A 16,832-nucleotide genomic window follows, 5' to 3' on the forward strand; every position below is an offset into this window, starting at 1 on the left:
CCCGATAGTGTTTTAAAAAAAACAAAAATAGCGGGATTTCTGGGCTAAAGTTACAGCTCTGCTTGGGAACGTGGGTTGCTCGCAGGCAGGAGCAGGGCAGGGAGGGACAAGAGGCGGTGAGAATGAGGTGGGGAAAAAGTCAGAAAGGGAGAGCGTAGGACTCCCCTTCAGGCATCCCAACAAGTCTGGACTGTTCTGCTGCTGCTTGTGTTCAGTTCAACGCGTTTACGTCTCCTGAAGGGATGCAGCGACAGAAGTTCACTTCGCCTTCTGTTTTTTTGCAGCTGTGACTTTGGACACGGGTGACTGGGAATACTTCTGTGACTTCCAGACAGTGCACGGCTGGATATGCCACAGGTGGAAAGGTGAGGAGCGGCAGGCTGTGGCCCCCAGACCCAGTGCACGGAGCAGACTTCCCCAGGTAAGAGGAGTCAGAGGCGGGGAGCTGAGCCCCGGCGATGGGCTCTGTGGCAGCCCTTATGTCTCATTTGCACTTGCATAATAAAAATATATTCATGGAATTACTGGTGCTTTTCTGAATTGAGGCTGTGCACACTTTGTAAGCTGCATTTCTACTTATATTTTACAGAAATATATATGTTTGGATGAAAATGTATTTCTGCATTGATTTACTCTGCATGTTCATGCTGTTAGGTGATAACTCTAGTCTAGTTGGGCGATGGGCACTTATATCTGCCAATACTCAACTCCTCAGATTATTAATTTGCCTGCAACAAACCCTTGACTTTGAACAAGACTGAGCAGAACAATCTCCTTTTTTTCACCCTTCATGAAATGTAATTTATCGGAATTTATTTGTAATGTCTATTTAAAGGAACGGATGTCTAACTCCCACATAATATGTAGGCCTAATTATACCCCTTACAAACACTGTCTGACTTTGCATTCATTACAGTTGCAAAGGAAAACGGGGGAGTGCACAAGCAAGTTGACCTCAGTTGAACCCATTTGGTTATAGGGCTATACTCCTGGCTGCTACACCATGATGCTGCACAAAGGAAGGGTATCAACTCCTTCACTTTCTCCTCTGCCTCCTCTGCTTTTATGTCTGGTTGGTTTCAATTGTCTGTTCCACTTCTAAGTGCATCCATGTGTTGCTGTAGTCTGTCTCTCACGCAACACCGGGATATAATTCCATTGACATTGACGTTTTAATTAATGGCTCAAAAGCCTTTAGCATGAATTATTAGACCCTTTCTCTCTGCCTCACCTTTAGTCCCCCCCTCCTCCTCTTTTCATTCACATTATCAATGCAGCCATACTTGGTTTCCTTTCTTGCGTGCCACTCTGGTGCAATATGGACTTATCCCAAGTGTGTCATCCAGAGGACTGTTGCTGATTACTGGGTCTGTTTGATGTTTTTTTAAGGGAACATTTTCTGTTAACCATAATGGAACATTATTTTCAGAGGGGTACTTTTAAATATTGTTGTTTCCTTCACAATGTCAACAACAATAGGCCTTTTTAAGGAAAAGTTCTGGGTGTTTTAAGTATTTTTTTAATGTTACTGGTTCTTACAAACGTTTTCCTGTGTTTATTTTTGGAATAAACTAGCTGTAAACTAGGGGAATTTAAACTTTTGTCCTCATTCATTTATGTCTTTGACCAAGATACCCTATTGATAAATGCAATAATTTCCCTGATTTATTCCATCTGGCTATTGTAAATAGTAACACGAAGCTTGTAAAAAAGGAGGATAAGATTAGTGGTTCCTTTGAAACTTGTTCCAACAAGAGGTCACAGAATATTTTTAAAAGCTGACTGCTTTTAGTACTTTTGTTTAGCTTGGATGAAGAAACTGACTTAAAGTTCATTATTGACGGAAGTGAGGCATGCTGCACTTGACCTGAGGGCACAGGTCAAAGGTGAATGACCAGTCAACTTGTTTTTGACCCCCAAACAGACTCGGAGTAAGTCTCTTCTGTTCTTGCCACCAGCAGCTTTTGTTATCCAAGTACACAACATTCTGGTGTGTGAGCAAATTTGCAGGAGACTTTGGTAATTTACTGTGGCACCCCACCCTAATATGACCCTACATCCCCCTGTCCATGTGTGTCACTTTCTGTCCCCTGATGACTGATGTTATGCTGAGAGTAACTGGCTCTTACCCAATCCTGCATTGTGGCCCGCCGCCCCCCCTGGGAGAATGGCATCTCTACTAAACCACAACTCTGTGATCCTGCCTGAGCCGAGCTTTCAGAATGCAGCCTCTGTACTGCTCCCACCAGATTCAGTGGGATGAGTCCAAATCTCCTTTTCTTCCTGTCCCCGCAAAGTCCTTTTCTTCCTCTATCTATGCCTTGGTGACAGGTTGTTTTTTCCCCACACCCAGTCCTCACTTGATTACTGTTGAGGGTGGCATTTAGCTGCACTTTTATTCTAAACATTGACCTTCTAAACCCCTGTGTTTTGTTTAAGTCCCAGGTGGCCTATGGTGGGTGGGGCTATTACTTTCTTCTTTAAACATTTCCAGGTGTGGAGGCCACCCTAGGAATGTACTTGATGAATGTATTTGCATATGCTGTAATAAAACATGACTTTATCAGCAAAGGATGTTACTCCCACAGGACTCTAACTTTAGAAAGGGGCCTTAATTACAGTAGGGTTTGTGGGTATATTGTGTGAGTGACAGGAAGAGAAAGCTTTCAACATATACCGATACCAATTTTAGTTTCCAGCAGTTTTTTGATGGCTCTCACGTAATTAATGCCTTTTAATTATGATCTGTTAAGTAAGTCAAGATGCAATTGCTCGGAAAAGGCTGTGGGTATGGACTGTGGTCTCAAAACCTGGTTAACATAATGAAACCAGAAATATGCATGGTTTCATTAGATTACAGTAAATGAAAATAACATCAAAGGTGAACATGCTGATGTGGCTCGGCATGAGCTAATTGTACCTTATTTAATTGTATTGCCGTAGAAGTCTGAGAATAAATACTTTAAAAAAACGGAAATGAGCGTTACATTTGGAACATATTAAGCTAATGTGTGCCTTTTGAGTTTGGTAAAAACAACTGTTGTGGGCTCTGCATCTTAAATCAGGAACACACATTCATGGCTTAGTATGAGCTTCTGGCTTGAGGAAATGTCTAGAAGTCTTGAACAAATAAAATAAAATGGGAAAAGGCCAAGAGATGCTGGTGTATTTTTAGTCATAAGGGTTTTTAGAGATTGATAATGAGTATTCACTGTGTCTATGCTCAGTACACAATGTACACTGAACAAAAATATAAACGCAACACTTCTGTTTTTGCTCCCATTTTTCATGAGATGAACTCAAAGATCTAAAACATTTTCTATATACACAAAATAACCATTTCTCTCAAATATTGTTCACAAATCTGAAAACATCTGTGATAGTGAGCACTTCTCCTTTGCCGAGATAATCCATCCCACCTCACAGGTGTGGCATATCAAGATGCTGATTAGACAGCATGATTATTGCACAGGTGTGCCTTAGGCTGGCCACAATAAAAGGCCACTCTGAAACGTGCAGTTTTGCTTTATTGGGGGGGTCTGGGGGGGTCCGAAAACCAGTCAGTATCTGGTGTGAGGGGTAGGGTTAGGGTTAGGGTTAGGGTAATGTTGTGAATCGAGTGGCCTGTGTTCGTCGTCCATAACATACGCCTGCCCATACCATAACCCCACCACCACCATGGTGGTACGCGGATACAAGCGGCCGAGATGGGTTTTCTCCGCAGGGTGGCTGGTGTCTCTCTTAGGGATAAGGTGAGAAGTTCGGTCATCAGGGAGGGACTCGGAGTTGAGCCGCTCCTCCTTTGCGTCGAAAGGAGCCAGTTGAGGTGGTTTGGGCACCTAGTTAGGATGCCACCTGGGCGCCTCCCTAGGGAGGTGTTCCAGGCACGTCCAGCTGGGAAGAGACCAAGGGGTAGACCTAGGACCAGGTGGAGGGATTATATCTCTTCGCTGGCCTGGGAGCGCCTTGGGATCCCCCAGTCAGAGCTGGTTGATGTGGCCAGGGAAAAGGAAGTTTGGGGCTCTCTGCTGGAACTGCTACCCCCGCGACCCGACCACGGATAAGCGGGAGAAGATGGATGGATGGATCCAACTGAGATAGCAGTGTCTCCCTGTTTGCTAAACTAAGCTAACTTTGGCCGTGTACTGCTATGTATGAGATAGATGTGACAATGGTGTCAGTTTTCTCATCCAACTCTTAGAAAGAAGCCAATACATGTTTCTATCCGTAACAGCTATTGTATAGCCATAGTATAATAGTACAGCACTGCAGCAAGAGCCCTTTTTTCTGTCTGCTGGGAATGTTTTGGGGCTTGTCTGCGTGATTATCAACTACAGCTGTCTCATGTGGGCTAGTTCTCAGGGGAGCACTGACAGTCAGTCTGGTTCAGGTCAATGTCCTATCAATATGCCATGAAAGTGACCACATTCCAGATGATGTTGATTTTCCTTGCATTCCTTTACATGCTCAGAAAATCACGTATGTCTGATGTTGTCCTGCTGCTCTCTCTCATACATTTGGTTTCATTAACTTAAGTGGTTTCCGGTGGTTTTGATCCTGACAATGTTTACTGTAGCTACCATAGTTCTACAGAGTAGATCAGAGGTTTTGTCCATTGGCTCAACATCTGTCAGCTATTTGCAGTAGCCAGTGCCACTGTGTCTTGCATTACCTCTATGAATATGTGATTGTGTATGTAGGTTGTTATGGAAAGAAGTACCCCACATACATATCGGATTCCGCTTATCAGATGATTGCTGTCACAGAAATGGGCTGAGATTGATAGTTTAGCTCCTAACTTGTGATGATGATGATGATGATGATGATGATGATGATGATGATGATGATGATGATGATGATGATGATGATGATGATGATGATGATGATGATGATGATGTGTAAATGTGACACAGGCCAAAAAGAAAATCTACATGTGAAAGTCCTGGACTGTCTTATTGTATGCACCAAAGCATGTACAAATTCAGTTTCATAATAACACAATTGCATTCTGTTCTGGCTTTTGCACTCCAGACATATAGTAGTACATTCTTATGGAAATATGGTTCATGCAGTGGGCAGTAGATGAGTATGTGCTTCACTCCTGAAACAAAAATAGTTAAATCTGGCCAACAGACTTTAGAGGAGTTTATCTGCTCCTTTAATCATACATTTTGTCCTGATTTATTTTACGTGAGAATGCAGTGATTAATTTAGCTGGTAAGGAGAACAAATGTTGCCTTTTTTATATGACATTTTAGGACATAAATGTGTGACGCCAAGTATATCACATTGTTAATATTTGCATCTGACATTATACAGGTTAAACACAACAAATACAATACAAGTAATGAAAAGTAAAACATAAGCAGATCATTTTCATCATTACATTGCTCAATGTGTTTCCAACATACATGATTAAGTGTTTGTGATGTTTACTGTGTTGCATTGTCACAACAATGCATGATGGACAATGTAGTTCTGTTTTGGCAATTAAGAAAATGAATTGTTAAATATGTGGGGTGTTGATTTCATACTCACAGATCACAATTGTATAAACATATTTTATCAACTTGAGTTTCGAGTTGCAGGTCAGGGAACATTTGTTTATGCGTATCTGGTATTTGCCATTAATTTGGATGTGTCCACATTGCAGGTCAATGTTTGTATTGACACAAAGTTAATGACAAGAGTTACAATAATATTTTCCCTGGCTTCAGTGTTCAGATTTTAAGGTCATTATCCATTGTAATGTGAAGGTCTTACTAAATTCATCATAACAATATATTATATTGTAATTTCGAATCAGTAAGCCATCTTAACAGGTGTTAATGTTTGTTTTGGTTTTATTGTAATTGATCAATTTCATATTCCTGCCTTAACTTGCACTAGCTCTGATTTGGGTATTTATGCTAGTGTAAGAAGTAGGAACTATTTAGTCTGAGTAGTTTTACAATGCTAACAGTGAACATGTAACATGCAAACATGACTTTCACCTAAAGCATCGTGTCAAGTTTAACTGGTATAATACAAGCGAAACACTTGGTAGTCAGACAAACATTTAGATCAAGAAAATGTGTTCAAAGGGAGGTTGGCAGGCATATAGGCGTATATATCAAAGATGCTAGGTGGTTCAGAACAGGTACAGGCAGGAACAATGGCAATAACTCTAAAGAAACATGGAGACTGTGACAAATAACAGGGCTTAACTACCCTCAACATAGGCTGTGGAACAAATGACGTGTAATGCAGCTGAACAGGAACATAATAACATTAGGAGCCTCAAATAAATTAAAAACAAATATGACTGTCTGACACTACAAACTGGAAGATTGACAATAATGTTGACTTTGACATTGACATTTTGATGATTGTGATGGCAACATTTGATCTGACAGAAGAGGGTTCCAACAGAGACCTACACGACCTGAAGCCACAAGGAAAGAAGGAGTATTAGTTTAAACAAAAACAAGGCGGTCTAACCCTGCAAGAATGAATAATTAAAAATGTTTTCAGGTTTGAAGAGTTTATCGCCGGCCACAAGAGGGCAGCGTCACTGCTGTCGCTGCCCGGATATGCCGTGCTTTGACCCGGTAGTGCCTAGCGGCCATTTTAGTTCACATGTTGTTCATTCACTCCGCCTCGAGTTGAGACGTTCATCCACTCACTCATGTAAGACTGTTTCCACTACTGTTTAGTGTGTCTTTAATATATGTAATTTTATATATGTGTATTGGTCATGACATGCATGTATGTAATACTTTGTCAGCTTATCCTGCGGCATTGCTCTGTTTCAGGGTGTCGTCATCTTTGTCATTAAAGTACCAAGACTGACATTGAGGAGTTTGTTTCTTCATGACGACACCATGGTCATTGTTGGATGCCCTGTCCCCGGCTGCGAGTTCGAATCCCAAGACTTGTCTGAAGCACTCGTCATTGCTATATTGACGATTCATGGATTTATTCATGGATTTAGCCACCAGCACGCAGCCCCTCACGGCCCGAGACTCGATCGGCCCAAAGTTGATGTGGGTGTGTCGATAGAGGAATGGAACGTGTTCATCCGCCGATGGGACGTATTCCTCGCCGGCTCAGGCATAGGGGATGCCCAGGCCCCCTTCCAGCTGTTTCAGTGCGCTGGGCCTGTACTTGGAGACAGCCTGTTGAAAGCCGCTCCCGACGCCGCTTCCGGACCCTTGCCAGACCTAATCACCGTCATGCGTTCCCTAGCTGTCATCCCAGTCGCTACATGCGTCCTGTGCACCGAACTACTTCAGCTCCGCCAGGAACGCGATGAGACATTCCGTGCATTCACTGCCAGAGTGCGGGGTAAAGCAGAGACATGTGCATATAATGCGGTATGCGAGTGTGGTAAGGACGTGGACTATACCGACCACATCATCCGTGATGTTCTGCTCAATGGCATTTATGACTCGGACATACGCCGCGAGACGCTGGGGACACCTGACGTCCTGGTTAAGCCAGTTAATGACGTAATTGCACTCGTCGAGAACAGAGAGATGGCCCGTAACGCTCTCCCGTCGTCCTCCCTATCAGCCATGTCGTCATTCCGGCGCCTGAAGACGACTCCACAGACGAGCCCCGCCCCGAGCCCTGCGGACGGGGCTAAACGTGCCCGGAATGTAAGAGTGAGTCCCCGTTCCACCTTGCACGCGGCGTCCCGAAGGGCACCTGGAAGACCGTCACGGACGCCTGGAATGGCTACCACAGTGTCCCCCTGCGTGAGTTGGATCGCCACCTCACTACCTTCATCACACCCTTCGGCCGTTGGCGCTACACCAGGGCACCACAGGGTTTCCTGTCATCAGGGGATGGCTACAACCGTCGGTTTGATGCCGTCCTCTTGGACTATGAACGCAAGGAACGTTGCGTGGATGACACCATCCACTATGACACCGACCTGGAGCAACACTGGTGGAGGACCATCGACTTCCTGATGCGTGTCGGCCGGTCAGGAATCGTGTTGAACTCAGACAAGTTTCAGTTCGCGGAGAGGTGCGTCGATTTTGCTGGCTTCAGGGTGTCGGAATCTACCATCGAACCGCTCCCGAAATACTTGGACGCCATCCGGGACTTCCCCACCCCTAGATCCACGACGGACATCAGGAGTTGGTTCGGCCTTGTCAACCAGGTGGCCAACTACGCCCAGTTGCGTGACACGATGGCTCCATTTAAGCCGTTCCTCAGCCCACGCTGTGTGTTCCTATGGTCCCCCGTTCTGGAGGAGGCCTTCCAGGCGTCCAAGCAAGCCATAATGGAGGCCATCCGTGAGGGCGTGGAGATCTACGACATGCAGAAGCGTAGCTGACTCCGCCCTGACTGGTCCATGCGTGGCATTGGCTACTTCCTGCTCCAGCAACATTGTCACTGTGCCTCGGGCATACCGGACTGCTGGCCAGGTGGATGGAGGATCACCCTCGCGGGCCCGCGTTTCCTGTCCCCTGCGGAGCAGCGCTATGCGGCCGTCGAGGGAGAGGCCCTAGCTGTGGCCTGGGGTCTGGAACAGACGCGGTACTTCACGCAGGGGTCCGACAACCTCGTCGTGGTCACCGACCATAAGCCGTTGGTGAAGATCTTTGGCGACCGTACGCTGGATGAGATCACAAACTCGCGTCTGTTTAGACTCAAGCAGCGCACCCTCACATGGCGCTTTGACATTGTGCATCTGCCTGGCAAGAGCAACTATGCTGCTGATGCCACGTCGAGGCATCCTTCCCCCTCGGGCTCAGCGAACGGCCTCTCATTGGGGCTGCCGAGCGGGCCTGATGCCGTGGAGTCAGCACTCATGGCCTCCATCCGCGACGACGCACGGGAGCTCGGAGCCGTCTCTTGGCCCCTCCTCGCACGGGAGACAGCAGCTGACGGATGCCTCGGCCACCTCCTCCAACTCATCGAGCAGGAGGGTGGGATTGACGTAAATGACCCTGCCCTGGCGAGTCTGTCATCGGTCTGTGAGTCCATCTACGCACAGGACGGCGTCCTGCTCTATCGGGACCGCGTCGTGGTCCCCCCATCCCTCCGTGGGAGAGTCCTTCAGCATCTCCATGCCGCCCACCAGGGAACCTCAGCGATGGGGCAGCATGCCCGAGCCATAGTTTACTGGCCCGGGATGTCTGGGAACATTCAAGCCACCAGGGACGGATGTGCAGACTGCAACCGCAATGCTCCGTCACAGGCGGCTACACCCCCCCTGCCGTCCTCACCCCTGTCCACGCCATTCGAGGCGGTGTTTGCTGACTTCTTCGACTATGGGGGCCGCCACTACCTAGTTGTCGGGGACCGTCTCTCGGGCTGGGTAGAGGTCCTGAGCTCTACGGCGGGTACTGCCCTGGCGGGCTCAGCTGGCCTGGTCCAACACCTCCGTTCATTCTTCGCCACCTTCGGCGTACCGAAGGAGCTCTCGAGCGACGGTGGTCCGGAATTCAAGGCGAGCCACACTGAGGACTTCCTCCGCTTATGGCACGTCAAACACCGTTTGTGTCGTCCCGCAGTCGAATGGGAGGGCAGAAGTTGCGGTTAAGACCGCTAAGCGCCTCCTGATGACCAACACCGGCCCGTCGGGTGGCCTTGATCAGGACCGCTTCCTGCGTGCTATGCTGCAGCTGCGAAACACGCCTGACCCCGACTGCAACCTCTCGCCAGCGCAGATCATCTTCGGCCGCCCCCTTCGTGGCTCGCTCTCCTTCGAGAACCGCACATCCGCCTGCTATGGCGCGAGGCATGGGCGGCGAAGGAGGACGCCCTTCGGACCCGTATGTCCCGTACCACCGAGTCTCTGGGGACTCACTCAAGACCGCTCCGCCCATTGGCACTCGGCGAAAGGGTATTCCTCCAGAACCAGCAAGGCCCGAGCCCCCATAAATGGGACAGGTCAGGGATCGTGGTGGAGTCGCCGGGCCACGACCAGTATCGGATCAGGGTTGACGGTGCGGGACATTTGACACTGCGCAACCGGCACTTCCTCCGTGCCTATACGCCGGCCACACCCTGCGCCCGTGAGCAGCCGGCTGCGCCCTTGCCGCCGCCCGCTGCTCTGGACCATCAGCCCCCACCTATCCACCCGGGCTGGGCGACGCCCCAGGGGATCGCTCAGCGGCCGGCTGTTGGACCCCGCGACTCGGCTATGGGCGCTTCCCCACCGGCACCTGCTGGTGAGGCGTCCTCTGACATCACCGTTCCTACGGGTGCCTTCCTGGGCGCACCAGTGCCGCAGTCGCCGCCGATGCTGCCCCAGCCTACTCGGCCAGGCCGCGTGAGGAGGCCGCCTGCACGTTACGAGCCCGAGTCCGGCAGCTAGATTTAGACCGTTAACCTATTCCGTCCCATAGCTTTCCGGTCTGGGGGGGATGAAGAGTTTATCGCCGGCCACAAGAGGGCAGCGTCACTGCTGTCGCTTCCCGGATATGCCGTGCTTTGACCCGGTAGTGCCTAGCGGCCATTTTAGTTCACATGTTGTTCATTCACTCCGCCTCGAGTTGAGACGTACATCCACTCACTCATGGAAGACTGTTTCCACTACTGTTTAGTGTGTCTTTAATATATGTAATTGAATATATGTGTATTGGTTATGACATGCATGTATGTAATTGTCAGCTTATCCTGCGGCATTGCTCTGTTTCAGGGTGTCGTCATCTTTGTCATTAAAGTACCAAGACTGACATTGAGGAGTGTGTTTCTTCAAGGTTTATATATTTTGTAATACATTTGATTCCCAATCAAATGTATTTTTCTCCATTTACTGGTACTACTTTGATGGTCTCAAAGTACAATTTTTTAATTGTTATACATTAGCAAAATGAATGATAAAAAAAAAACATATAGGTACATAAAGGTCTTTCTTCAAAGACCTTTTTGTACACCCATTCGATACAATGTAATTCAAAAGGGGGCTTCAATTAAATGTTTATGAAACAAATGCTGCTATTAACAGAAAATGTAAAATAACTATAAAGTTACAATTTTGTAATGTGGTCAGACTGATTTGCATTGAGTTCTGATGGTTTCAGACATGATAAAACAAGTGTTCTCTCTTTGTGCCCAAGGTTTGTGAAGATGGGGACCTGGTTTTTCACTGTGACTGTCCTGCTGTTCTCCATGAAACAGGCTGAAGCTCAGGGTAAATATAAATCAAATGATCCTCCCAACTACCACACCAGCTCCAATTTGTGTTTGTTTAAATACAAAAAGTGTGTTCTCTCAATGTATTCTTCATCCCTCTGTATTTGCAGGCAGGTGTAATAATGTGCAAGCAGCAGATATTGTTTTCTTGGTTGACGGGTCTTCCAGTATTGGCCGAGCAAACTTTCTTCAGGTGAAAGGCTTTATGACTGGAATCGTCAAACCATTTGCCAGCTTTGTCAGCGAGACCGGGATACGGTTTGGTGCAATACAATACAGCGACACCTCCAGGTGACTGACATTATTAATATTCACAAACATTCATATTCATTATTAGGGATGTAACGATGCCAAAAACTCACAGTACGATAATATCGCGATAACAAGTCCACGGTACGATATTTGTCGCGATATTGAAAAATACATTCAAAAACGTATGGGGGAAACATTTATTTTGAATTCTTTTTTTTTTTACTTGAAGAAAATATCTTTATTAAATAATAAATCTGATTTGTACAGAATTTTAGTAGGATAGTAGTATTTTAAAGTATCAAAAACAAAGTGACAGTAACAGACTGGAACAAGAACAACCAGTGTTTTTGTACCTACTAGTACTACCAAACAAAGTAGGCATTTTCTTTGTGCCACTGCATCTCACAAATAAACAAGGACATTTCATAATCAGACCCTGCAATACAATAAATCAAGTTTCACTTTAGTTTTTCAAGTAACTCAACTCAAACTCACTAACTCACTCACTCTGCATCATCAGACAGGTTTTTAGGAATATGAGCATGTCCACATTTCCAAGTAGAAGCTGGGATGTTTGGGTGTTTACAATATAAATGCTGTAGAAAAAACTCTCGCTTTGTACTGATGTTGCTGGGACAGCAGTTAACCGTTTTTTTTTAAACAATGACTGAAAAATCTGAAAGCAGTCTGTCATTTTGACAGATTAGAACAAACTCGGAACGGCGCCAAAGTTTCCCCACAGCGAGGCTCTGGTGTTTGCCGATTTATGCATGCCCTCCAAAAGGAAATTATATCCTTTCCAAACCGTACTTTGCCGTACGATCCTGTCTGTCAAAATGACGGACAGCGAAAAAGTCTAACGCCACCTCTATGGGGCAGAGAGATATGCTACCCTCAGCAGTGGGTAAAACTGTGCAATGTCTCTCCACCACTTCAAAAACAATACCGTTTTTGCTAAGAAGGTGAGGCTTATTGACAGGGCGAGATATAAATATACTGTTGGTACTTGTCAATGTTTCTAGGTACGTACATGTAGCCCTGTAAATACGATGTCCTTTTGTGTTATCTGTTGTTTTATGTTGATGTTGCAACCTACTTGCTGCCATGTTGGACACAGGTCTCCCTTGAAAAAGATATCGATGATCTCAATGGGACCACCTGGTTAAATAAAGGTTTAAAATAAATAATAATAATTAACCATGTAATATCGCGGTAGATTTTGTCAGTCTCACGGCGGTATTGAGACGTTTATTTATCGCGATATTCGGTATATCGTTACATCCCTATTTATTACTCTTCTGTACATGCAATGACAAATGATCCTAAAGCAGGTGCAGCATTATGTATTTAATGTAAATGTATCTCCCTCCAGAGTTGAATTTAAATTGACTACCTACCTGGATGGCACTGATCTGGTCAACGCTGTGGAGAGTCTGAACTATAAGGGTGGAAACACACGCACTGGTGCTGGTCTCAAGTTTGTTGCAGATAACTTCTTCAATCCTGCGTCGAGTCGGGATGTCCCAAAGGTCTGAGGAGCAGCCATTCTTAGGACTTTTGTATTTATAAAATAGCATACTTAACATAGTGCTTTTTGTGTTTCTTATTCCACCTGTGGGTACATTTCAGATCACCATCCTGATCACAGATGGGAAGTCACAAGACAGCGTGCAGGAACCAGCACAGAAGCTCCGCAGTCAGGGAGTTCATGTGTTTGCAGTCGGTAAGTGTCTCACCTAGCAGTGCCTCTGCAAAGCAAAACAATTGGGATTTTATTTTACACTCAAGCAACATTGATTTCTCTTTTTTTTTTATGTTCTGTGTTTTGTTAGGTATAAAAAGTGCAGACAGGAGTGAACTGTCTCAGATCTCCTCCCAGCCCAGCAGTGATTTTACATCCTTTGTTGGGGACTTTAAACAGCTGAACACTCTTCTTCCTCTTGTGAGCCCTCAACTGTGTACCAAAGCAGGAGGAGTTTACGCTAGTGATGGTATGTAGGTCATGTGGGTGATGTGGGTTACCTTAACAAACGTAGACTCAGACTTTATTGTCACATTGTAAACCTGCATTTAATTGTATCTATGTTTCAACCTGCTTTCAGAGGCATTTTCTGGTCCGTCAAACATTCAGTTCACAGGCCAGACGTCTGATACTCTAAGGTTTCGCTGGAGTGCAGCGGGGGGTCCTTTGAGTGGCTATGTGATCCAGTATGTGCCACTCTCCGGCTTGGGTCAGCCTATCACAGCAGACATGCGTCAGGTAGGTTCAGCTGTTGAAATTAAATTCCTGACACCTGGAGGTGACACACACACACGTTTTTAATTGCAGTTTAAGAATCCAAAGTCAATCGTGCTTTGCAAGAGGACCACATGCCTTCAGGATTGGTATAAACATGTCTTTGGGTGGATCTTCTTTATGTAAATGCTGTTGGGATTACAACTTGGCAGAGCAAAGAGTAACATTTGCTTATCCTGGCAGACATAATGAAAATAAAAGAATTTCATGTCTCACCCATCTAAATTAGTCACTAACTTCGCAAAATATACTCTGTCTATCCCCGCAGGACACTGTCCCTGCCAGTCAGAGGACGTTTTCCGCACGAGAGCTGAGGTCAGGAACCGACTACCTGGTGACTGTCATTGCCCAATACCCAAACAGTTTGGGGGAGTCTGCTTCTGCCAAACAACGAACAAGTAAGTCAAATGTGAAGAGCCAACAGCTTCGGGCTGTGAGGTTAATCACCAGTCACTCAAAGCGTTCACGCCCTAAATTATGCATAACTTTAAGCCATAATATAATTTAACATGTGAGTTCTCATTCATAATCCGTTCGATGTCTCACTATGGATACGCCTCATCGCGGAGCAAACAGAAGCATCAATCTCATTACGCCAATCCTGATTGGCTGGTGATCTTGACATCAGCGTCAGGGAATCCACCCCCTATAAGTAGCTTGCGCTATGTCGCATGCGTCATTCAAACACCTCTTCTCGCTTCAGAGCACATCTCTATGGTAGCCGGGCTAGCTTAACGGAGCGTCCACACTACAGCTTCAAAAGAAGCTTGGAGCTGGGCGTGTCTGAAGCTTGGGGATTTTATTCAAGCAACGCGACCAACAACCAATCACATGAATCTCCCGCCCCCGACATACAAAGCAAAAACCCCCGGGGATTTTATGGGAGCAATATATATATATATATAAACTCCCCAAACAGGTGAAAACCTACCAGTTTCACCCACTGTCTCTGCCACCTCCCTCCATGCCTGGTTCCTCCGGTTTGTATCCCGGTAGGTGAAGGGGGTCTGGTCATACAAAACCGGGTGATTTGCTACAGCGATAATTAGTTTCTCCTCCATCTTTTTTTGAAATATAGAAATGAACGGTGGGATATCTCTCCCAGCTTACGAGGGTTTGATTGGCTACGGTTTGAGCTGTCAGATTTTCCGAAACGGGATTTGATTGGCTGGCGCTGGCTACTCCGGTGGAGACGGACCGCTATGCTACCCACAATTCAGTTCGGCGAAAAAGCGAGGCAACGTGACGTCACCCCATTCAAAGTGAATGGGCAGATTGAAGCTGTCGACGCTGTCGTGTGGACGGGCCGTAACAGTCCACAGACTGAACCCAAATCTAAATTTCGGTCGACGGGCGCTCGCCGGCTACCCTTCCTGCTTCGCAAGAAGACTGCTAATACTAACACCAGTTAGTATTATAATCGACCTCGCCGTTTCTTCCTCGGGAATTAAGGTACGGTTTTGATTTTTTCAAGCTAGCAACACACCTGTCGCTAGCTTGCTTTCCCTCACTACCGACACCACGGTAGCGAGGACGTTTTTCTTTTCTCTTTCTCACGGAGGAGGAAAGGATTAAAGAATATTAACACACCAGTTAATATTCTTTGAGAAAAAAGACCTACACCGTCCTTTTTGTCCGGATTAAAGACAGGTTGGTAACATTTTTTTCTCGACGACGTACCTGTTACGAGCGGGTCCTCTCCACGCCACGCGGCGAACAAGATGGACGCCTCTCTCCCTCACACCAGAGGAGTCAGGGACTCGGAGGCTCGACTCTGCGGCTGCGGGTTGAAGATATCAGGCACAGACTCACACCAGGTCTGCTCGTCCTGCCTCGGGCTGGAACACGCCCAGGAGGCCATTGACAACCCCGGCTCGTGCGGGCATTGTGCCCGTTTCACCATAAAGAGCCTCCGCCGACGGTTAGCACGCCAAGCTAGCTTGTCGGGACAGGACCCCCTCATGTTCACTGATTTGCCGGCTGGCAATCAAGACGCGGGGGCGTCCGCCGCAGAGATTGAGCCCCTCACTGTGTCGGTCTGGGGCTCATTAACAGCGGCAGCTGCGGAACCGGAATCCCGCGCCGTGTCAGGCCGGGACCCGGTGGCAACAAGAGACGCGGGAACGGAGCCCCACGCTTTACCAAGCTGGGGCTCCCGGCTAGACCTCACCATGGTTTCGCCCGCGGAGGATATCCTGGAATTGGATTACATGGAGGACGAAGAGGATGCCTCTGAGTTCCTCCTGTCTGATTCGGATGAGCAAGAAGACGATATCTTCATGTCATCGGCTCAAGCTGCAAAGCCGGGAGCGATGGCTGCTCTCCCGGGCGATAGCACACCAGCTTCGCCCTGTCTGAGCATGGACCTGCAGGCTGTGTGTCAGTGTGCCGCGTCCAGGCTAGACATCCCGTGGCCCGAAATGGCCAAGGAGACCTCCAGGTCCCGTTACGAGGGGAAACATTTTCCCCAAGCAACGAGGACAAAGAGACAACTCCTTCCGGTCTTCCCGGAGATGTTGGATGAGGTGTCGGTCTCGTGGAGAGACCGGCCCTTTAGCAACAAGGCCCCAATCCAGGGTGCCTCCTCCCTAGACTGTGACGGTATGGAGAGGCTCGGCCTGCTCCGCATACCGCCTATGGAACCGCTGGTGGCAGCCCACCTCCTACCGAGGATGGGATCGTCACCGAGCAGGAACCCCACGCTGCCAGCGAAGGCGGACCGATTCCAGTCGACCATGACAGAACTGTCCTACAGAGCCGCAGCGTTGTCCGCCAGGGCTCTGAACGTTTCCTCGCTGCTAACCGCATACCAAGCGGAGCTCTGCGAGGATCTGTAAAGCAATCCTGGACCGGCCGTTCTGGATGAGATGGCCGCGGTCACAGACATTTGTCTCCGTGTCCAACGCTGCGCCGTCCAGGCCACGGGCAAGGCAATGGGGATCATGGTGGTGCAGGAAAGAGCTAGATGGCTCAACCTCACCAACCTCCCAGACCGGGAAAAGGAGGATGTGCTAGACATACCCATCGTTCCCGAGGGGATTTTCGGCTCCGCTCTCGCCTCCATGCAGAGGAGATGCGAGTCGAAAAAGAAGGAGGACGAGGCCCTCCATCTCTGCCTCCCTCGAAGGGTCCAGCCGCTGCCTTCACA

At 47.4% G+C, this 16,832-nt stretch overlaps 1 protein-coding gene across 1 annotated transcript in view; it reads left to right on the top strand.

Annotated features, from left to right (window-relative positions):
- The first annotated feature begins 226 nt into the window (after positions 1-226).
- The window catches only part of col7a1 (collagen, type VII, alpha 1), a 78,672-nt gene continuing 62,066 nt past the window's right edge, over positions 227-16,832 (top strand). Inside the window, exons 1-8 of the mRNA XM_034084051.2 lie at positions 227-421; positions 11,061-11,134; positions 11,247-11,427; positions 12,761-12,917; positions 13,018-13,111; positions 13,221-13,379; positions 13,491-13,648; positions 13,953-14,082. Of these exons, the coding sequence (XP_033939942.2) occupies positions 11,071-11,134; positions 11,247-11,427; positions 12,761-12,917; positions 13,018-13,111; positions 13,221-13,379; positions 13,491-13,648; positions 13,953-14,082 (943 nt within the window). The 5' untranslated portion in view covers positions 227-421; positions 11,061-11,070. The remainder of the gene's footprint in view (positions 422-11,060; positions 11,135-11,246; positions 11,428-12,760; positions 12,918-13,017; positions 13,112-13,220; positions 13,380-13,490; positions 13,649-13,952; positions 14,083-16,832) is intronic.

Source organism: Pseudochaenichthys georgianus, chromosome 5 (genome assembly GCF_902827115.2).
Source record: "Pseudochaenichthys georgianus chromosome 5, fPseGeo1.2, whole genome shotgun sequence".
NCBI lineage: Eukaryota > Metazoa > Chordata > Actinopteri > Perciformes > Channichthyidae > Pseudochaenichthys > Pseudochaenichthys georgianus.